At 42.4% G+C, this 23,916-nt stretch overlaps 1 protein-coding gene across 5 annotated transcripts in view; it reads left to right on the top strand.

The window, feature by feature from the left end:
* The window catches only part of LOC133615207 (serine/threonine-protein kinase N1-like), a 135,898-nt gene that overhangs the window by 61,442 nt on the left and 50,540 nt on the right, over positions 1 to 23,916 (top strand). For 3 of the 5 annotated variants that reach the window (XM_061973606.2, XM_061973605.2, XM_061973607.2), the window contains exon 2: positions 22,858 to 23,158. In XM_061973606.2, coding sequence (XP_061829590.2) covers positions 22,858 to 23,158 — 301 coding nt within the window. Of the gene's footprint in view, positions 1 to 10,827; positions 11,080 to 22,857; positions 23,159 to 23,916 lie in introns of those variants that run through there. The other 2 variants (XM_061973603.2, XM_061973602.2) reach the window with 1 other exon arrangement.

Below are 23,916 nucleotides of genomic sequence, written 5' to 3'. Positions count from 1 at the left end.
TCTTTGCTGGTTTAATTTTATAGAAAAAAAGTAGCGGATAAAAGTCTGGAATTTATGGTATAATTTTTATATGCTGTTTTATTGCATTTATCTTCTTCACATTTGTGCCGCAGTCTATCCCAAGAATGCAAAAAAAAAATGGTGCACTGCAAGACTGCTTCTAAAATGCCCATAAAAAGTGGTCCATGTTTGCTGCATGTTTGAAAGCATAGCGAAACTCGATCAAATGGTGAAAGCCCCGTGAAGTGCACGCAAAAACCTCACTTAAATAAGGCGGTCTGCACCACTTGTCAATTGCACACTCAGTCTTAGTAGATCACACGCAACACACCCGCTAGTTCATGGTTTGCACACGCTTTTTTAGCGCACAGTATTTGGATCTCAGTAGATCAGGCCCTGTGTGTATTGGATTTGAGGGCGTTATGCATGTGTACAGTTCTCCCAACACGCATCTTTTGTTGCATAACGGTGTTTTATCCATGTGTTATGTTCAATGACCATGGTGTCAGCACTCATGTAACAACGTGTGTGTGTGTTGGGATTTGCATGCGCTGTAATGTTCAAGATGGTTGTTGCATCATGCCTTTTTTTGGACGGAGGCATGAAAGGCCTTCTCTGGCGCAATTTCCCCACAGTGTTCTTTTTGCCCAACAGAATGGACTTTATTTCTAATTATAAGCCTTTGGCTGCCTGAAAGATCTATTGGGTCATTCAGACCTAATCCAAAGTGTGGCTTTCTGTCACCCACTGGCAGCAGCGGGCAGAACCGTGCCAACCACGGCGCGTGACGCGGGTCAGTGATTTTCAATAGGAGCTGGAAACGAGACGACGGCGCCTCATAAAAGAGTTTGATAGTGCAAAGAAAGAAGAGAACACGCAGATAACAATAAAGAATGTGATAAGTAGAAAATAGATATTACACCTGCATTAGCTTAGACTTAGATTTAGACTTCCTTTTTATTGTCATTCAAATTTGAACTTTAGAATAGAATAGAATAGAATAGAAAGTACTTTATTGATCCCTGGGGGAAATTCAGCAGCACAGTTCGCTCACAATAGACAATAAATACTATAGAGCATTATTCACATGTGAATAATATAAATATATTATACATATATTCTACATTTAAGTGCAGTCAAGAAGGAACATATGCATTATACAGTCTGATGGCTGTCGGTATGAAGGACCTCCTGTGTCGTTCCGTGTTGCATTTTGGGAGTCTGAGCCTTCCACTGAACGTGCTCATTCTCTCCGCCAGGTCCGAGTGTAGTGGGTGGGAGGTGTTGTCCATAATGGCTAGGACAGGGGTCAGCAACCTTTACCAGTCAAAGAGCCATTTTGACCAGTTTCACAAATTAAAGAAAACAATGGGAGCCACAAAAATCTTTTGAAATTTAAAATGAAATAACACTGCATACAAAGTTTTTTTTTTGCTTTGTGCTATGTATAAACCAATGGTCTCAGACACGCGGCTCACACCTTAATATGTAAATTGAACGTTAGTGCGGCCCGCAAGTTTTATATGAATGGCGCTTGACAGCGTAATGTTTGTCAACCCTCCCGATTTTTCTGGCAGACTACGAATTTCAGGGCAAATATTCTCTCGAACATGCCGTGATGGTACATCATTTAGCGCCCACTACAACCAGCATGCCAGCCCAGCACCACGTTGTGTAGGGCTTCTGCGTGCTTGCTTACTCAAGTGACAGCAAGGCATACTTGGTCAACAACCACACAGGTTACACTGACGGTGGCGGTATAAAAAACTTTAACACTCTTACAAATAATGCGCCACACTGTGAACCCACACCAAACAAGAATGACAAACACATTTCGGGAGAACATCTGCACCGTAACACAACATAAACACAACAGAACAAATACCCAGAAACCCATGCAGCACTATCTCTTCCGGGCTACATTATACACCCCCGCTACCAAACCCCGCCCACCTCAACCGACGCACGTGCGGGGGAGGAGGGGGGTTGATGTGTGAGGGAGCAGGGTTGGGGTGGGGGCGGGGTTTGGTGGTAGCGGGGGTGTATAATGTAGCCCGGAAGAGTCAGGGCTGCATGGGATTCTGGGTATTTGTTCTGTTGTGTTTATGTTGTGTTAAGTTGCAGATGTTCTCCCGAAATGTGTTTGTCATTCTTGTTTGGTTTTGGTTCAAAGTGTGGCGCATTATTAGTAGGAGTGTTAAAGTTGTTTTATATGGCCACCGTCAGTGTAACCTGTGTGGCTGTTGACCAAGTATGCCTTGCTGTCACTTACAGTACGTGTGCAAGCAGAAGATGCATACAACAAGAGGCTGGGCTGGCACGCTGTTAATACAAGTTGTAGAAGGTGTTAAATACTGTTCCACTATGGCACGCCCTTCTTATTATTGTAAGGGTAAAAATCGGAGAATATTAATCTCGGGAGTGATTCTGCGAGAGGCACTGAAATCCAAAATTCCCCCGGGAAAATTGGGGGGTCGCCAAGTATGCAGCTGAGCCGCATCAGAGTGATCAAAGAGCCGCATGCGGCTCCGGAGCCGCGGGTTGCCGACCCCTGGGCTAGGAGATTTGCTAGACTTCTCCTCTCTGACACCACCGCCAGAGAGTCTAGATCCACTCCCACCACGTTACTGGCCTTCTTTACCAGCTCGGTACAGATAAGAACAACATTTCGTTGCATTAGCTAATGGTAGTGCAGGATAAAAGAGCAATTAGGTGCAGATATAAATAAATAGATTACTGTACAGATAAATATATTGCACTTTTGCATATGCATCCACGTTTATTGATGTATGTTATATTGTCTTTATATTCCAGCGAGTGAATCCATTTTGGGGGGGAATTGAGGGGATTATTTTGATGCGTTCAAGAGTCTTACAGCCTGAGGGAAGAAGCTGTTACAGAACCTAGAGGTTCTGTTACGGACGCTGCGGAACCTTTTTCTAGAGACCAGCAGTGAAAACAGTCCTTGGTGGGGTGGAAGGAGTCTCTGCAGATTTTCTGAGCCCTGGTCAGGCAGCGCTTTTTGCGATCTCCTGGATAGGAGGAAGAGGAGTCCTGATGATCTTTTCCGCCATCCTCACCACTCTCTGGAGAGACTTCCAGTCTGAGGCACTGCAGGCTCCAGTCCAGACAGAGATGCAGTTGGTCAGCAGGCTCTCTATAGTGCCTCTGTAGAATGTGCTGAGAATGGGGGGAGGGAGCTGTGCTCATTTCATCCGACACAAAAAGTGCATGTGCTGCTGAGCTCTTTTTACTAGAGCTCCGCTGTGTAAGGACCAGGTCATATTGTCAGTTATCTGCAACCCCAGCAACTTGGTGCTGCTTACCATCTCCACCACTATGCCGTTGATGAAGAGTGGAGTGTGGCTGGACTGGTGCTTTCTGAAGTCGACGATGATCTCCTTGGTCTTGTCGACGTTCAGGACTAGGTTGTTGGTTCTGCACCAGTCAACCAGATGTTTCACCTCCTCCCTGTAGTCCATGTCGTTGTTGTCCCGGATGAGGCCCACTACTGTCGTGTCGTCCGCATACTTCACAATGTGGTTAGTAGTGGACCTGGGGCAGCAGTCATCGGTCATCAACGTGAACAGCAGCGGACTCAGGATGCAGCCCTGGGGGGAGCCGGTGCTCAGGGAGATGGCACTGGAGGTGTTGTTGCCCACTCTCACAGACTGGGGTCTGTCTGTGAGGAAGTAAAGCAGCCAGTTGCATAGGGGGGTACTGAATCCAAGGGGGGCCAGTTTGCTCACCAAGTGCTGCGGGATGACTGTGTTGAACGCCGAGCTGAAGTCCAGAAACCATATCCGCACGTATGTGTCCTTTCCTTCCAGATGTTCTAAGCTCAGGTGGAGTGCAGAGGAGATGGCGTCTTCTGTGGAGCGGTTAGGGCGATAAGCAAATTGGTATGGGTCGAATGTGGGGGGAAGTCTGGAGACAATGTATTCCTTTACCAGCCTCTCAAAGCACTTCATTATGATGGAGGTGAGTGCCACAGAGCGATAATCATTGAGGGAGGAGATTGTGGGTTTTTTAGGCACTGGAATGATTGTGGCCGTCTTAAAACATGATGGTACCACAGCCTGGGTCAGCAAGGTGTTGAAGATGTCTGTGAGAACCCCAGCCAGGTGGTCTGCACATCCCTTAAGCGTCCTGCCCGGAATGTCATCAGGTCCCGCTGCTTTTCGGGGGTTCACTCTCCTCAGGGTTTTCCGGACATCCGCTGTGTCCAGGTTGAGCGGCTGTTCATCAGGGCGAGGGATGGATTTCCTCGCCGGAGTTGTGTTAAGTGCCTCAAACCTTGCAAAGTGGTTGTTTAGGTCGTTAAGGAAGCTTGATGTTATTGTCACAGGGAACATTTGTCTAGTGTTCGTGGGGTTCTCGAAGAAGTCCTGCACTTTCTGACTGTGAGCACGCTTTGCAACCCTAATGGCACGGTTCAGGTTAGCTCTGGCTGTTTTAAGTGCTACCATGTCGCCAGATTTAAAAGCCTTGTTCCGAGCCTTCAGCATTGCACGTACTTCACTGTTCATCTATGGTTTCTCGTTGGCCCGTGTGGGGATGTTCTTGATCACACTAACATCCTCCATGCACTTCTGAATGTATGTGGACACAGACTCTGCATACTCCTCCACACATGTGTGACGATTGTCGGTGGCGGCTGCCTTGAACATGTCCCAGTGTGTGCTTTCGAAGCAATCTTGTAATGCTTCCATTGCTCCCTCTGGCCAGGTCCTCACCTGCTTCACTGTAGCTTGCTTTCTGATCAGCAGGGGCTTGTATGCAGGAATTAGCATTACAGAGAGATGGTCTGAGTAGCCGAGGTGAGGTCGGGGTGCAGCTTTGAATGTGTGCTTAATATTGCTGTGCACCATGTCCAGCATGCTTCCACCACTGGTTGCAAAATTCACATATTGATGGAAATGGGGCGGTCCTCGCTGATTCTTGGCTCCGCTGCTTCACAGGCCGCTGGATGTAGCCGGCGTAGTATTCCCATGCTACCGATTAGGTCCAGGTATACGCATTGTTTGGTCTAAAACTGTTTGATTTATTTACATCTAAAATGGTCTGGCGGTCGTATGTTACTATGGAGTGACTACGCTGGAAGTTAACTTTGAAATTTACCGAGTTTAAAGATATATTTGCCCAAAAAGTTCCATTACTACCACGAGCCTCTGCAGCCGCAGCCGAGCAGGCCGCTGCCATCTTGAGGAATAGGAGGAGTTTTCATCGTGGCAGGGGACTTTAATCAAGCTAACATGAAAACTGTGTATACGAAGATGTTTATTGGATTTTTAGAGACCATTCTGGGACCTTTCCAGTGTGACTTGAGTCTCCTTAGTGTCAAACTCTGCACCGGCATATAAACCGCACCCACTAAAACAATTTTTTTCACTATATTTGTCGCACCGGACTATAAGCTGCAGCTATATATAGTACGTTGCAAAATGAATATTCGCACAGTAAGATTCTGTAAAAGTTTATTTACATACCTTAATTGTTTCCAAACTGTTGTCTGAAACACAGCAGTAAAATGGCTGATCAAACAAAACAGAAGTCATCGTCATGGACACACTAGCTGCGGAAGCTAGCTTTACAATCAGCTAAACATTCTCAATAACTCCGCGGGGACGTTTTGGTGAACTTACTGAGGAATTTGTGAAACTGAAACAATACAAAAAGAATGGCGTTGTAAGGTAATAATACTAACACAGACACACGTAAACGTGGTAACATATTAGCTAATGCTAACGATGCTAGCTTCATAACACTACAATAGCACGTACAAAAATGCGTGAAAACACTCCTTCAGAAATCACACATGGGACAGTTTAGTAAATAAGAATTGTTTTAGTTATATTGTAAAACTTACAAACGTTGCTATGAAGAATCCATACGAGTAGAAAAGCGATGTACAATTAGAAGATGGAATGGCACTCGTACTTCCGGTTCAAAGCTTTAAACCGCAGGAAACACTGTAGGCATTCACTCAGCAGCACCAGCAGTGAGCGAACTTGTCCAAAAGACGGAGCTTTAGCACAAACAATAACTAACCATTTTAGTGTATTTGCATGTTTCATAAAAACAATTTGCATTATGGCCGTCAGTGTAGAAAAATCCACAAACTAGCCGCACTGTTTTATAAGCTGCAGTGCTCAGAGCGTAGGAAAAAAATGGCGGCTTATAGTCGGGAATTTACAGTACAGACGTCACACACGGGACGGTTTAGTAAGTATGACTAGTTTTAGTTATATTGTAAAACTTGAAAACGTTGCCTGGAGTCATGAATGAAGAATCCATAAGCGTAAAAACGCTATGAATGGCTAGTAGACTGAACAGCATCTGCAGTGAGCGAACTTGTCCAAAAGATGGCGCCATAGCACAAACAATAAAACACCTCCTCAGTGTATTTGCTTATGTTTTTTTCAACTGGTTGTTTTTGTGGCTCTCAGCAAAGAAAAATCTATAAATTAGACGCACCAATTTTTTTAGCTGCAGGGTTTAAAGTGTAGGAAAAAAGTAGCGGCTTAGAGCTGGGAATTTACGGCACATGACTCTAGTTTGCTCTGCTGTGGGTCGTTGACCCTTTACTTTTGACTGTCTGAGTCAAACTATCCCGTGACTAAAAGGAAGTGGACTGAGGGCAGTTATATGTCAGAGGTGTCCAATCTTTTTCAGTTATTTAGATCCGCAGCATCATTTGTCTTCCTCTTTAGTTTATACTAAATGTACAAAACCTCAACCCGGAAGTGAAAACAAATATTAGTCTTAATAACAAGTTTTTTCCGGGGACATTTGACACAACTTGGCTGCTATTGACGTCTACAACAAAAAATCTGCTTTAAATGTCAAGTCCTTTTTAGTAGAAGGTCAGCGGAAAGAGGTCGCCCTTTGTTGGGTTTCTCTCTGGAACACACTTTCATGCTTTAAAGTACCCAGTGACTGACGTAGCTTAGTGCTCTGTCATGAGTTTACAGACTATTTGCTAGTACAGTACAGTACTTGGCACTTGGACACCACACTTTACAACTATTTCCCGTCCGATACAATACCGATATTGGTGCCTTAAAGGTGCCATATGTAATAATGTGGCCAGAAATGGTACTGCAATCACGGTCAAAATTCTGTAGTCCCCTCTTACTCTCCCTGAGGTTGCCAGATACGCAGCCGAATCCTACTCCAAGGACCTTCAAATGGCGAGAACTACACTGTAGTTTCCTCTTGTTTATGCTTCTTGCTAGATGGTTTACTATTTATTTATGCCACATTTTACTGATGTCCAATAGCCAATTGTAATTGTAAAGTTACACAGCAACATTTTAGTCGGGAGTCGGGACAGACTGTTGGCATTACACTGCTAAAATGTCTAGTTTGACCGCACAGACCACCATCCAATAATAATATATAATATTATATAATATATTATATATGGCATAGGTCTACTTTGATGGCAAGCCAAGGCCAAGAATAAAATGAACGCCACATTTCGTTCAGCATAACCCCATGTTGCATCCAACCTGACGCACTGCATTCTCTTCCATGTACGCACATCACCATCTTTCAGTGCAGAGTGCGATTCTATGAGCCAACCCACCTTACGCATAACTCATATAGCCTACTAGCATGTCAATACACAAAGTATAAAATCATTACATGTAATGCATTATATTGTGCCAAGCAAATAGCACCCCATATGTACCTGATGCACATACAGTACCAGAAACCGCAATTAGCCGTGCTAATGTTTGAACCCATTTCCTCAGCGTATCAGCATATTGAGAAGGAAATAGGCACTGACACTACCCATATCCATATAGGTTTTATTTGTCCAAAATATATTTTGTCCTGTCAGTTGGATGACACATCGACATACGGGCATATATTTCCCCCATTAGCCTATATGTTGATGTGCCATTGACCGGGCTAGCATGCTAAGCATTACACTAGGAGCAAAGCATCATCACACTAAGCATTGGTTGCAGGAACATACTATCTTTGTTACATCATAGACTGTATTGGACAATATAGTTTACATACCAAATGTCCATTTCCATTTATTACAAGTAATAAGAAAAGGTAAATGCCTGACTTACCTATCAAGGAGGAAATTAGTAAGTTTGGCGTCAGATGAAAAAATCTTCTTCGCCTTCAATCGTCTCCATCTTTCAAAGGCATGCCCGATACAAATCCTGGTTTTGTTCCTGGCTTTGTCATGAATAAGTTGAGAATGTTAACTTTTGGATTGACTAAGGTTTGACATGTTTAGTAACTTTACCAGTGGCAGTATCCAGACAAAGGTGGCGGTGCGTAACTGGCAACCTGGATGTGACACACTCACTGACTTTCTAATTGGTAAAACGGTGGAGAGCGGGGCATCGAAATGAAAACAATAACAATGTTTCGGGGCTGTAAATCAAATTTTGAAATGAACTATTGTTATCAGTTATAGAGGTATTGTAAAATAACATGATTTATTAATGCCTTTTGACATATCTGGGGCCATTTAATGATGACTTGACATGAAATGATTACATATGGCTCCTTTAAGTATTGGCCGATATTATTATTATTATTAACCCTGCACCAATCATACATACATAAGACCAAAGAGGCTTGATCAAATGAAGTTACTCACAGCCACAGAAACTAATGGCAGGTATAAAAAAAACCCAACTATTATTTATTATTGCGATATGTAATTGACTTGTGCTGTCTTTAAGTTGAAGTAGAGTGGTAATTACTGTATTGTGCTATAAAGCGCACCAGTATGCACTGGTTTTAAAGACAGGGGATGCTTAACCCCCAATAGATGCCCTAATAATACTGATCTACTGTTTTATTATGATTATTATTATTATTCTCCACTCATGACAATCCCACTTGAATAAGCTACCATTTTTTCCGGACTATAGAGCGCACCGGTATAAAGGCGGAACACACAAGATGTTAGAAGAAAAACATATTTTTATAAGCCACAGATAAATATGATGTGAAAGGAACTATTTGCACGAAAATATTATGTAAATGTTATTTACATACTGTGGAGGGGGGCGTGGTCTGCGGGCCTGCCGCAGGGCGGGGGTGTAAGGTCCGGCCTCGAAGCACAGCTGGCAGGTGATTGGATTACCCAGCTGGGGATGATCATCCAATCAACTGCCATGCTTATTAGCAGCAGCCGGGCCGAGACACAGTGGTTGGAGTTGGAGTTTGAGCCAGACGAGCCACACATGCTTCCGAGACCACGCCGCAAGAGAAAGAGCAGCCGAATGACTGAAAAGTTGCTGGAAAGAGTGCTGACCTGGCACGTGGGTGCACAATAAAAACATTGTTACACCAGACTACCGGGCTCACGAGAAGATCTTTGGGGTCAGAAGAACCCACAAGAGGGCAACCTCCATTGATTGATTGATTGAAACTTTTATTAGTAGATTGCACAGTGAAGTACATCTTCCGTACAATTGACCACTAAATGGTAACACCCGAATACGATTTTCAACTTGTTTAAGTCGGGGTCCACTTAAATTGATTCATGATACAGATATATACTATCATCATAATACAGTCATCACACAAGATAATCATCAGAGTATATACATTGAATTATTTACATTATTTACAATCCGGGGTGTGGGATATGGGAGGGGGGGGGGTTTAGGTTTGGTTGGTATCAACACTTCAGTCATCAACAATTGCATCATCATCCACACATACCTTAATTGTTTCCAAATGGGGTCTGTAACACGGCAGTAAAACGGCTGATCAAACAAAACAGAAGTCATTGTCATGGACCCACTAGCTGCGCAAGTTAGCTCTCCAATCAACTATTCAGACTCAACAATTCCTCTGTGACGTTTTAGTGAATTTACAAAACTGAAACAATACAAAAAGAATGTCATTGCTAATTCATAATGCTAACACAGACACTCATAAACGTGGTAGCATATTCGCTAATACTAACGACTCTAGCTTCATGACATCACGATTGCACGTACAAATATGCATGAAAACACTCCTACAGACATCATACATGGGACGGTTTAGTGAGTATGAATTGTTTTAGTTGTATTGTAAAACTTACAAACGCTGCTTGACGTGACAAATAAGGAATTTATACGAGTAGAAACGCTATGGAAGATCAGACGACGGAACGGCACTTGTACTTCCGGTTCAAGGCACTAAACTGAAGGAAATACTGTCGACGTTCAAACCGCAGCAAAACATTGCGCTATAGCACCACACAATAACACACATATTCAGTGATTTTGTCTGTGTTCAATGGGAACTATTTGTTGAATACAAAACATTATGGCCGTTTGTGAAGAAAAATCCGCAAATTAGCCGCACCGTTTTACGAGCCGCGAGGTTTGAAGCATAGGAAAAAAGTAGCGCCTTATATTCTGAAAAATACGGTAACATTTACCTTACTTTAGGAAGTTTTTTTTTTTTTTTTGTGCATGTTTACATAGGGCCAGTGATGTTAGAGAGGCCTTTCAGGAGTCTCACAATAATAATTGTTTAGGACCACACAAAGCCATCAAATATCGCTATCATATCAGAAGGGACACCCCTAAAATGCACATTTTTTTGTTTTAAAAGACAGAAAAAAGGTCATGAACTAGCGGTTTAAATGTGTGAAACTATCTCTCCTCTAACAGGAAGCTTGTGAGCTCTCGAACTTGCACAACCACAAGTGTGTGTTCTTTGCGTGTGTGTGTGTGTGTGTGTGTGTGTGTGTGTGTGTGTGTGTGTGTGTGTGTGTGTGTGTGTGTGTGTGTGTGTGTGTGTGTGTGTGTGTGTTGCATGCCGCCTTGGTTTCTATTTGGCAAAGAGCAGAACAGGAAGCAGCGCGAGGTCTGCGCCGTTCGCTCCCCACCTCTTTCACTTGGTTTGGATTTAGGCTGTTGAGCGTAAATCCAGGCTGGATTTGAGAAGGCTGGTATTAGTCGTGCATGCTGCGAGGAGGAGGGGAGGAGGCAGAGCCCGGGGCCAAACATGAGCGGGGAGGATGCGCTAGAGGACTTTATGGAGGATCAACCTGCAGATGACCCAGCACACACTGACCAAAATGACCCAGAACCTTGGGTAGGCAACTTTTCACCTGGGGTTAGGGTCAGCTCGCCTTCCTGTTGTCCATCCAACACTAAACATGGTCTTGTTGGCCTCGTCTGTTTTTGTCTGCCACTTCCTTTTTCTCCTTTTATTTTATTTATTTATTTTTGATTATGGCTTTTGTCGCTCTTGGTTCTTTTCATGCTGTTCTGGCTTCCACTTGGCTTCTGAGTGTCTTTGTTGGAGAAAGTCCAGAGATTAGTTTTTTTATTGTGTTGAACAGAGAGAGTGCGTCACAGCACAAACGCTCCCTTCCTGTCTTTTATCGTGCCTCAGCTGGTATATACTGTGCACGCAGCGCTTGCAACACTCGGCACAAACACAGCCATTTTTGGATAACAGGGGTGCGCAAAAAAACCAAAAAGATTCACATCCAAATAGCAATTTTTATTCATTCCGATTTTAAACTGATTCATTTTTTTTTCCAGAATCGATAAGAAAAAAATATAAATTTTTTGCAATTTTAAAAAAATCAATTGTTTGATTAAAAATAATTACCGGTATTGATATAATAATACAATACAAATAAAATAAATTAAAACGTTTATAAAGCGCTTTTCTAAATACTCAAAGACGCTTTACATGAACTAAAACAGAAGAAAAAAACAACAGGAGACTTTAAGATATGTAAAAAATACAGCTTAAAAAAAAAAGAGAAACAACATACTAATAGTACCGGTACCAAAATGTATTTCGATGCTTTTCAGAACTTTTCAATTCTTTTCTAAAGAAAGGGGACCACAAAAAATTGCATTATTGTCTTTATTTTAACAAAAAATCTGAGGGTACATTAAACATATGTTTCTTGTTGCAATTTTGTCCTTAAATAAAATAGTGAACAAGACAACTTGTCTTTTAGTAGTAAGTAAACAAACAAAGACTCCTAATTAGTCTGCTGACATATGCAGTAACATATTGTGTCATTTATCATTCTATTATTTTGTCAACATTATGAGGGACAAGTGGTAGAAAATGAATTCAATCAATCAATCAATCAATCTTTATTTATATAGCCCTAAATCACAAGTGTCTCAAAGGGCTGCACAAGCCACAACGACATCCTCGGTACAAAGCCCACATACGGGCAAGGAAAAACTCACCCCAGTGGGACGTCGATGTGAATGACTATGAGAAACCTTGGAGAGGACCGCATATGTGGGTAACCCCCCCCCTCTAGGGGAGACCGAAAGCAATGGATGTCGAGTGGGTCTGACATAATATTGTGAGAGTCCAGTCCATAGTGGATCCAACATAATAGTAAGAGTCCAGTCCATAGTGGGGCCAGCAGGACACCATCCCGAGCGGAGACGGGTCAGCAGCGTAGAGATGTTCCCAGCCGATGCACAGGCGAGCGGTCCACCCCGGGTCCCGACTCTGGACAGCCAGCACTTCATCCATGGCCACCGGACCTGTGCCCCCCACCCCCTCAAGGAAAAGGGGAGCAGAGGAGAAAAGAAAAGAAACGGCAGATCAACTGGTCCAACAGGGGGGCTATTTAAAGGCTAGAGTATACAAATGAGTTTTAAGATGGGACTTAAATGCTTCTACTGAGGTAGCATCTCTAATTGTTACCGGGAGGGCATTCCATAGTACTGGAGCCCGAATAGAAAACGCTCTATAGCCCGCAGACTTTTTTTGGGCTCTGGGAATCACTAATAAGCCGGAGTTCTTTGAACGCAGATTTCTTGCCGGGACATATGGTACAATACAATCGACAAGATAGGACGGAGCTAGACCGTGTAGTATTTTATACGTAAGTAGTAAAACCTTAAAGTCACTTCTTAAGTGCACAGGAAGCCAGTGCAGGTGAGCCAGTATAGGCGTAATATGATCAAACTTTCTTGTTCTTGTCAAAAGTCTAGCAGCCGCATTTTGTACCAACTGTAATTTTTTAATGCTAGACATAGGGAGACCCGAAAATAATACGTTACAGTAGTCGAGACGAGACGTAACGAACGCATGAATAATGATCTCAGCGTCGCTAGTGGATAAAATAGAACGAATTTTAGCGATATTACGGAGATGAAAGAAGGCCGTTTTAGTAACACTCTTAATGTGTGATTCAAACGAGAGAGTTGGGTCGAAGATAATACCCAGATTCTTTACTGATTCGCCTTGTGTAATTGTTTGGTTGTCAAATGTTAAGGTGGTATTATTAAATAAATGTCGGTGTTTAGCAGGACCGATAATCAGCATTTCCGTTTTCTTGGCGTTGAGTTGCAAGAAGTTAGCGGACATCCATTGTTTAATTTCATTAAGACACGCCTCCAGCTGACTACAATCCGGCGTGTTGGTCAGCTTTAGGGGCATGTAGAGTTGGGTGTCATCAGCATAGCAATGAAAGCTAACACCGTATTTGCGTATGATGTCGCCTAGCGGCAGCATGTAAATACTAAAGAGTGCAGGGCCAAGAACCGAACCCTGAGGAACTCCGCACGTTACCTTAACATAGTCAGAGGTCACATTATTATGGGAGACGCATTGCATCCTGTCAGTAAGATAAGAGTTAAACCACGACAAGGCTAAGTCTGACATACCAATACGTGTTTTGATACGCTCTAATAAAATATTATGATCGACGGTATCGAAAGCAGCGCTAAGATCAAGAAGCAGCAACATAGATGACGCATCAGAATCCATCGTCAGCAGTAGATCATTAGTCATTTTTGCGAGGGCTGTCTCCGTAGAGTGATTTGCCCTGAAACCGGATTGAAAAGGTTCACAGAGATTGTTAGACACTAAGTGTTCATTTAGCTGCTGTGCGACAATTTTTTCGAGGATTTTCGAAATAAAGGGAAGGTGGGACACCGGTCGGTAGTTTACCATGAGGTCAGGATCAAGGTTAGGTCTTTTGAGCAGAGGATGAATAACCGCTTTCTTGAATGCTAGGGGAACAGTGCCAGAGGAAAGTGATAAGTTTATAATATTTAGCACTGATGGACCTAATAATACAAAAAGCTCCTTGATAAGTTTCCCAGGAAGTGGGTCAAGTAAACATGTTGTTTGTTTTATCCCACTTACACGCTGTAATAGTTCCTCTAATGTTATTTCATCAAAAAGAGAGAGACTATTTTGTATTGCAGTATCCGTCGTAGATACAGTTGTATCTGTGTTCATAGAACCCAGTTGTAGCTGGGATGCGTTGTCTTTAATCTCCTTTCTAATGAGTTCAATTTTCTTATTAAAGAAATTCATAAAGTCATCTGCCGAGTGGGTGGAGCTATTGGGAGGAGTCCCTTGTTGGGTTAGCGATGCTACTGTACTAAACAAAAATTTTGGGTCGTTTTTGTTGAGGCGGATGAGATTTGAGTAATATTTAGCTTTAGCTAAGGTAAGCATGCGTTTATACGATATTAAACTATCACTCCATGCTTGATGGAAAACCTCAAGCTTGGTCGCGCGCCATTTGCGTTCCAACTTTCTACATGATAATTTATGAGCTCTGGTTTCCTCTGTAAACCATGGGGTGCGCCTTTTAGGGGCCCTTTTTTGTTTTAGCGGTGCTATGCTATCAATGGTTTTGCGCAGGGCATTGTCAAAGTTGTTAGTGAGGTTATCAATAGAGCCGACATAATTTGGGAATGGTGCCATTACCGAAGGCAGTAGGTCAGCAAGAGTCATCGTTGTGGCGGCATTAATGTTGCGGCTGCTATAGCAGTTATTATTATTATTAGTTTGTTGACAATGAGTCAGAACTTCGAATTTTATAAGGTAATGATCGGACATTACTTTAGTATACGGGAGTACCATAACTTTGGAGGTGGTGACACCCCTGACCAGCACTAGATCTATCGTATTGCCGTTGCGATGCGTAGGTTCATTTATTATTTGTGTAAGACCACAGCTATCAATTATAGTCTGGAGCGCCACGCACTGAGGGTCCGATGGGGTATTCATATGGATATTAAAGTCCCCCATTATGATTATATTGTCTGCGTGCGTCACTAGATCAGCAACGAACTCTGAGAATTCATTAATAAAGTCCGAGTAGGGCCCTGGGGGGCGGTAGATAACAGCCATATCGAGAGGCAGCGGTGCGACAGACCTCATAGTAAGCACCTCAAACGATTTGTATTTATTATTTAGGTTAGGGGTAAGGTTAAAGTTTTCATTGTATATTAATGCGACCCCCCCACCCCTTTTAAGGGGACGGGCAATATGCGCATTCGTATAATTAGGAGGAGATGCCTCATTTAGCGCAAAAAATTCGTCTGGTTTGAGCCAGGTTTCGCTAAGACCAATGACGTTAAGATTGTTGTCTCTAATGACCTCATTAACTAATAACGTTTTGGGAGACAATGATCTTATGTTTAAAAAGCCCATATTATAAGTATTGGGCTGTTTTGACGAGTTTTTGTTTAAATTATCCGTAGTAGAAATATTAATAATGTTACGTTTATTATACGTAGTGCACTTTAAATAGTTTCGACCATATCTAGGAATTGATACGACGGGAATTTTCAGATTGTTTGCTTGATGCTGCGATCGACTGAACGCATCATGATTTGCCACCTCAGTAGAATGCATATCTACCCCGGACACATTCACAACAGAAAACACATTATGTGAGTTGTGTGTTATTCTAAGAAAATTGCTATGCGTACAGGAATTATCCAGCCTGGCGCTGGCTAGTTCTAGCTTAACTGACTCCTCACCCGGACTAGCAGGCTCTGTAATTGCCTGTGACCGGGCTTGCTCTAGTGTAGTTAGTCAAATGTGACTTAAACAGTAGTCTATATTCTTAGACAGGATGATGGCGCCTTCCTGGTTAGGGTGAAGGCCGTCCCTCATCAGCAAGCCTGGTTTGCCCCAGAAAGAGGGCCAATTATCAATAAACGTTAGTCCCTGTTGTCTACAGAAGCTAGCCAGCCACTTGTTAAGCGAGACTAATCTGCTATATCTCTCATCATTGCCTCTCGCAGGCAGGGGGCCAGAGACAATTACTCGATGCCTGGACATCTTTCTAGCGAGATCACAAGTCCTGGCTATGTTTCTCTTTGTAATCTCTGACTGTCTCATTCTAGTGTCATTGGAGCCAACGTGTACAACTATATTCGCATAACTAGTGGTGCGATTAGCCTGTCGTACGTGTTTACTAGGCCTGTTGCGAGTTAGCTCCCTAAGATTAGCCTCTATGTCAGGTGCTCGGGCCCCCGGGATGCACTTAATTGTGGCTGGTTTGCTAAGCTTTATGTTTCGGGTGATGGAGTCCCCTATGACTAAGGTGTGGTGCCCGGTAGACTGGGGTGTAGGACTAGCTAAAGAGCTAAATCTATTATGCGTCTCAACCGGTACACCATAGCTTGTAGGCCGCTTAGGACTACTACATGCTGGGCTAGTTAGCTCGCTACAGCTAACGCTAGCAGATGTGTCCGCAACATCTAAAGTTACGAGATTACTCTGCTCTAACTGGCGGACACGGCCCTCTAGCAGAGCCAGCCTCTCCGTGAGTAAGGTGCAAGACGCGCAGGAAGCCATACTCACGGTGTTTTCTGTCACCGAGTGAAGTTCCTGCTGTCTTCCGAGAAGTCCTGGTCACGGTGTGCAGGAGTAGACTCCTTCTGACCGGCGCCCGGCGACGCCTTTCTCCGCGCTAGCTTCGTTAGCTTAGCAGCTAGCTGCTAGCTAGCTGCGGGAGGGGTGGAGAGACAGAGATCGGGTGATTTGCAAGTTAAATAGTACTACTAAATATGTTGAGAAAGTAATAAAGAAAGCTGCAGAACAATTTAAAAGCACACAAATAGAACGATACTTAGCTTTTTCGAAACAGCGAGCAGTCAGCGAGCAGTCACGCACGGTGAACCGGAACCGGAAGTGATGGGTTATTAGTATTATTAATCTACTTGTTCATTTACTAGCGGTTTAAATGTATGAAACTATCTATGTACCCCATCAGTTCGGGCATCTGGTCAGGATGCCACCCAAACGACTCCCTATGGAGGTGTTTCGGGCACGTCCGACCGGTAGGAGGCCACGGGGTAGACCCAGGACACGTTGGGAAGACTATCTCTCCCGGCTGGCCTGGGAACGCCTCGGGATCCCCCGGGAGGAGCTGGACGAAGTGTCTGGGTAGAGGGAAGTCTGGGCTTCCCTGCTTAGGCTGCTGCCCCCGCGACCCGACCTCGGATAAGCGGAAGAAGATGGATGGATGGATGTTCATTTACTGTTAATATCTGCTTACTTTCTCTTTTAACATGTTCTAATTACACTTCTGTTAAAATGTAATAATCACTTATTCTTCTGTTGTTTGATACTTTACATTAGTTTTGGATGATACCACAAATTTAGGTATCGATCCGATACCAAGTAGGTACAGGATCATACATTGGTCATATTCAAAGTCCTCATATGTCCAGGGACGTACTTCCTGAGTTTACTGTATAAACCCATCCATCCATCCATCCATTTTCTACCGCTTATTCCCTTCGGGGTCGCGGGGGGCGCTGGAGCCTATCTCAGCTACAATCGGGCGGAAGGCGGTGTACACCCTGGACAAGTCGCCACCTCATCACAGGGCCAACACAGATAGACAGACAACATTCACACTCACATTCACACACTAGGGCCAATTTTAGTGTTGCCAATCAACCTATCCCCAGGTGCATGTCTTTGGAGATGGGAGGAAGCCGGAGTACTCGGAGGGAACCCACGCAGTCACGGGGAGGACATGCAAACTCCACACAAAAAGATCCCGATGCCGGGATTGAACTCACGACTACTCAGGACCTTCGTATTGTGAGGCAGACGCACTAACCCTTCTTCCACCGTGCTGCCCTACTGTATAAACATAATATAATTTTTTTTTAAACTAAGGAAGATTTTATGATGCTAAAAAATATTGTTGTAATCATAGTACTATCGACTAAATACGCTCTTGTACTTGGTATCATTACAGTGGATGTCAGGTGTAGATCCTCCCATGGTATTCAGGAACGGCGTCATTAGCGGTGACGCCTATTCCTCGTCCTGCAGTGATAATGGTACTTGTAAGAAACGTATTTTATTTGTCGCCATGGAGGCAAGGATTAGTGATTCAGAAGTAACTTTAACACTGCAAACTGCAGCTGGACTTTAGCCGCTAGCTAGCTAGTCATGTCTTAAAGCACCTCTTCCTGAGGGCGTCTCAGTGTTATAACGTCACCTTTATCTTTAGTTTTTAAGGCAAAATGCGTCCGTTCTCCCTTTTCTGTCTATACGCTGTGTCTGCTTGTAAGTACTCCGTGTGTGTGCGCTGCCGAACATGGTCATCTGCTTGTAAGACCAGCAACGACACGAGGTGGGGTGGGGGGTAGGTGGGGGGCCAGTACATTTTAGAGGCGGTATAGTACCGAATATGATTCATTAGTATCGTAGTACTATACTATTACCGCTATACCATACAACCCTACAACATACATATATCTAAAAAAAAAACTGTTTAAGATGTACCGTATTTTTCGGAGTATAAGTCGCACCGGAGTATAAGTCGCACCTGCCGAAAATGCATAATAAAGAAGGAAAAAAACATATATAAATCGCACTGGAGCCCGGCCAAACTATGAAAAAAAACTGCGACTTATAGTCCGAAAAATACGGTATTATTATTTATTAATATTAATTTATTAAAAATGTTTATACTTGATTTTACAAAATTACACAACTTGTCGTTTAACATTGACCCCCTATTTTCCCTCAGAAATAATAATTATGGTGAATGTCATATATTTTTAAAAATACAGAAAAACATGGTAGTTCAACAGCAATAATAAAACATTATTATTATTGATACTGTTTGTTATAAAAAAAAATAGGTATCTATTAAAATTATGATTTTCTTCTTACATAAAACATAATGGTGGTTTTTGGTCAAAATGTTGCATAAATTATGTTTTCAAGCCGCTTTCTGATCGTCTCTTCAGGAGGCGTCGTTTTGTGAGCGGTCTTATTTATGTGCCGCCACTTGGACGGCGTCTTTTTCCTGTCAGCAATTTTGTAGTTTTTTGCGCTTCCATAGCGAGTCTACTGACCGATATAAGTTCGAACTATATGCTACTCTGTTTTAGAAACGACGATGCATGTGCATATATGAGCCAGTCTGCCCCACAACAAGAGAATAGCGAAAAATAGGGAGCTTATGAATACAGCGTCAGACTACAATGGCGGACTCGCACAAAGTTCTTTAGGTAAGGCTTAACCATATATGGAGCTATCCGCTGACGTCAACAGTGGGGATAAAAACATCACTAATATAATTGTATATTAAGAGTTTGTGAAAGTTCGACTTCCGTGATGATCTCTTTAAAGTTTTGTAATCAATCAGAAATATCACGCAGCTAAAATGGGCCAAAGATGGATAAGTGTGGAGTAGGGTTGTACAGTATACCGGTACTAGTATAGTATCGTGGTACTAATGAATCCAAAACGGTACTATACTCTGTTTGAAAAGTACCGGTTCGCCATATTTTTTTTTTACAGGCATGACGGCGCGTCGTCGTCACGTCATGACATTGCTAGTTTTATGAGCAGAGGAGCATGTTGGGCAGAGCACACACACGGAGTACTAACAATCAGACACAGTGTGTAGACAGAAAAGGGAGAATGGATGCATTTTGGTCTAAAAACTAAAGATAAAGGTGAAGTTATAACACTGAAACGCCCTCAGGAAGAGGTGCTTTAAGACATGACTAGCTAGCTAGCAGCTAACATCCATCCGCAGTTGGCAGTGTTTTAGCTACTCTCTAAATCCTAAGTGGCGACAAATAAGGTATCATTATCACTGGAGATCTAGGAATAGCTAAACATGCTTCACTACACACCGTAGCTCACTGGCGTCACAATGTAAACAAATGCCATGTGTGGCTCTACACCTGACATCCACTGTAATGATACCAAGTACAATAGCATATCTAGTCGATACTACTATGATTACATCGATATTTTTTATCGTCACACAATCTTTTTTCTTTTAAATTCACATTATATTCATAAACTCAGTAAATATGTCCCTGGACTAGGGATGTCCCGATCCAGGTTTTTGCACTTCCGATCCGATACCGATAATGACCGATACCGATACTGACCGATACTGGCCTATCCGAGCACGTATTAAAGTTTAAAGTTATTTAGCCTACTTAGTTGTCAGAATCATGTTGAAAAGGGTTTTAGTACTCTTGATAACAACTAGCCAGCTGAATTAGGGGAGTTTGAATAATACACAATGGTTGGTAACAAGAAACTGACCTGTTTATTCAAGGATAAACACAAAATAGACAAAATTATACATGACAAACAGAAATGGCATCATTGAAACTAGTGCTAGGCGATATGACCTTTTTTTAATATTGCGATATTTTAAGGCCATATTGCGATACACGATATATATCTCGATATTTTGCCTCAGCCTTGAATGAACACTTGATGCATATAATCATATCAGTATGATGATTCTATGTGTTTTGATTGATTGATTGAGACTTTTATTAGTAGGTTGCACAGTGAAGTACATATTCCGTACAATTGACCACTAAATGGTAACACCCGAATAAGTTTTTCAACTTGTTTAAGTCGAAGCCACTTAAATTGATTCATGATACAGATATATACTATCAGATATATACAATCATCATAATACAGTCATCACACAAGATAATCACATTGAATTATTTACATTATTTATAATCCGGGGTGTGGACGGGGGCGCCGGATGTAAGTGTCAAAAAGACAGCCAAAAGAGTTTGATATGAGAATAAATCTAAAGTTAAAATATAGGGTAGAAATGCACCCATTTGCAGGAAATGTAGTCTTGATTTTCAAAATTTTCTTTCAAGGCTTGCATGTCTACATTAAAACATTCTTCTTCATACTGCATTAATATATGCTACTTTTAAACTTTCATGCAGAGAAGGAAATCACAACTAAAAAAATCACTAATTTTTTCATATAGTGTTGATTTGGAAATGTTTGCCTCGGCATTTTGATGGTGTGGGCGTGTGGCACCGAATGGAGATAAGCGTCTCGACAGACGTTACAATATTTGAACAATGATGACGAAAACTGTTTTCTCTGTCGTGTCCGTGTGTAGAAAATTGTTATGCGCTTATTTTTTTATTTATTTTGTGCGTGGCATATAATTGCTATGCGCAGAGGACGTTTGAGCAGTGCGCAATTGCACAAGCGCGCACCTTAGAGAGAACGTTGGTCACACGGCTGCACTAGCATCACAGCTAACGTTAGCCATGCTGCTACCGCTCTGCTCGGGGAGGGCGTATACGTATGTGACGTATGACGTGACAGTATGTGACGTGTGTAAGAAGGTGCGCTTGCTGTCTGTGAGAGGGAGAGACAGGAAAGAGTGAGAAGAGCCTGTCGTGTAATGCCAGCAGCTAAAAGCAACTGCGTGTGAATCCACAGACCTGTGGATGTGTTGAAGGTGTGCTGAAAAATGCGGAACGGAAATTAGGGAGCAGCAGAAAAGTGGAATGTATTATTTAAATAGGTGCGTTGGAAAACACGGAGCGGAGTTTTTTTTTTTAACTGGATCTGGATCGGCATTTTCCCATGCCTTGCCGATACGCATTTTTTGGCAAATATCGGCGGCCGATCCGATCCAAATATCGGATCGGGACATCCCTACCCTGGACACATGAGGACTTTGAATATGACCAATGTATGATCCTGTAACTACCGTACTTGGTATCAGATCGATACCTCATTTTGTGGTATCATCCAAAACTAATGTAAAGTATCAAACAACAGAATAATAAGTGATTGTTACATTTTAACAGAAGTGTAGATGGAACATGTTGATACAGAAAATAAGCAGATATTAACAGTAAATGAACAAGTGGATTAATAATCAATTTTTACAGTTGTCCCTCATAATTTTGATAAAATAATAGAATGATAAATGACACAATATGTTACTGCATACGTTAGCAGAATAAATTAGGAGTCTTTTTTTGTTTACTTACTACTAAAAGACAAGGTGTCTAGTATGTTCACTATTTTATTTAAGGACAAAATTGCAATAATAAACATATGTTTAATGTACCCTAAGATTTTTTGTTAAAATAAAGCCTATAATGCAATTTTTTTATGGTCCCCTCTATTTAGAAAAGTACCAAAGTATCGAAAAGTATCAACATGCATTTTGGTACCGGTATTGGTATCGAAATACATTTTGGTACTGGCACCGGTACCAAAATATTTGTATCGGGACAACCCCAGTGTGGAGACTGTTTTGCATTGCAACAGATGTAATTTTGATTTTTTTAATGGTGCATGGATGCTTTTTATAATGTCCACAAAAGTTCAGTAAGCAGGTTATGTTGTTGTTGTTTTTTTTCTTGCACTATGACTAGGTAAGGTTGTTTGCATGGGGTCATATAAGTTATTGATGCGCATACATTTATTCAGCGCATAATTAAAGGTCATTGACCTGTTTTACTCACGTTGTCCACTAGATGGCAACACAATAGCACCATCAAAGTTGTTAGACTGTGGAAAATGAATGCAATGTAGGTATGGTTCTTTAATAAACTCATGATGTTTCACTTTGGGCACCCCATCTCTATGATAACAGCAGTTCTCATGCTTTAATGTGACACTTTCCAATATTTTCCATTACCAGAAAAAGTTGTAAGATTTGTCGCGTGTCACTTTTTCTTTTTATTCCAAATGAAGGTGTACATTCTCGCAGAACTTTGCAGGACGGCCATCTTTTGTGCACTGTAACTGTAATGTCTATTATTCATACCCATTGTGCCTCTTCAGAGTGACCCGGGCGGGCTGTCGGTGCTGCAGCAACTGGGCTTGGACCAGAACTCGGACCTGTCCGACTCCGGCGTGCAGCGATGCCTGCATGAGCACCGCGAGAGGATCCGCAGGGAGATCCGCAAGGAGCTGAAGATCAAGGAAGGTGCAGAGAATTTACGGCGGGCCACCACCGACAAGAGAAATGCCCAGCAGGTTGACTCGCAGCTCCGCAGCTCCAAACGCAAGCTGGAACATCTGCAGGCTCAGCTGCAGGAGTTGGACGCCCACATTGTTGTCAAGAGTCACAGCGAGAATGACGGTACGTGAACCACACATCTGGGATGTTTTTTTTTATTTTGTCATTCCTAAATACAGCCGTCCCTTATTTATCACGATCAATTGGTACCGATTAGCACATTTTACAAACCCCGTTTCCATATGAGTTGGGAAATTGTGTTAGATGTAAATATAAACGGAATACAATGATTTGCAAATCATTTTAAACCCATAATCAATTGAATGCAATACAAAGACAAGATATTTGATGTTCAAACTCATAAACTTTTTTTTTTTTTGCAAATAATAATTAACTTAGAATTTCATGGCTGCGACACGTGCCAAAGTAGTTGGGAAAGGGCATGTTCACCACTGTGTTACATGGCCTTTCCTTTTAACAACACTCGGTAAACGTTTGGGAACTGAGGAGACACATTTTTTAAGCTTCTCAGGTGGAATTCTTTCCCATTCTTGCTTGATGTACAGCTTATGTTGGTCGGCAGTCCTGGGGTCTCCGTTGTGGTATTTTAGGCTTCATAATGCGCCACATATTTTCAATGGGAGACAGGTCTGGACTACAGGCAGGCCAGTCTAGTACCCGCACTTTACTATGAAGCCACGTTGATGTAACAAGTGGCTTGGCATTGTCTTGCTGAAATAAGCAGGGGCGTCCATGGTAACGTTGCTTGAATGGCAACGTTGCTTGAATGGCAACATATGTTGCTCCAAAACCTGTATGTACCTTTCAGCATTAATGGCGCCTTCACAGATGTGTAAGTTACCCATGTCTTGGGCACTAAT

The sequence above is a fragment of the Nerophis lumbriciformis genome, linkage group LG22 (genome assembly GCF_033978685.3).
Source record: "Nerophis lumbriciformis linkage group LG22, RoL_Nlum_v2.1, whole genome shotgun sequence".
NCBI lineage: Eukaryota > Metazoa > Chordata > Actinopteri > Syngnathiformes > Syngnathidae > Nerophis > Nerophis lumbriciformis.
This window is presented reverse-complemented; position numbering and strand designations above follow the sequence as displayed.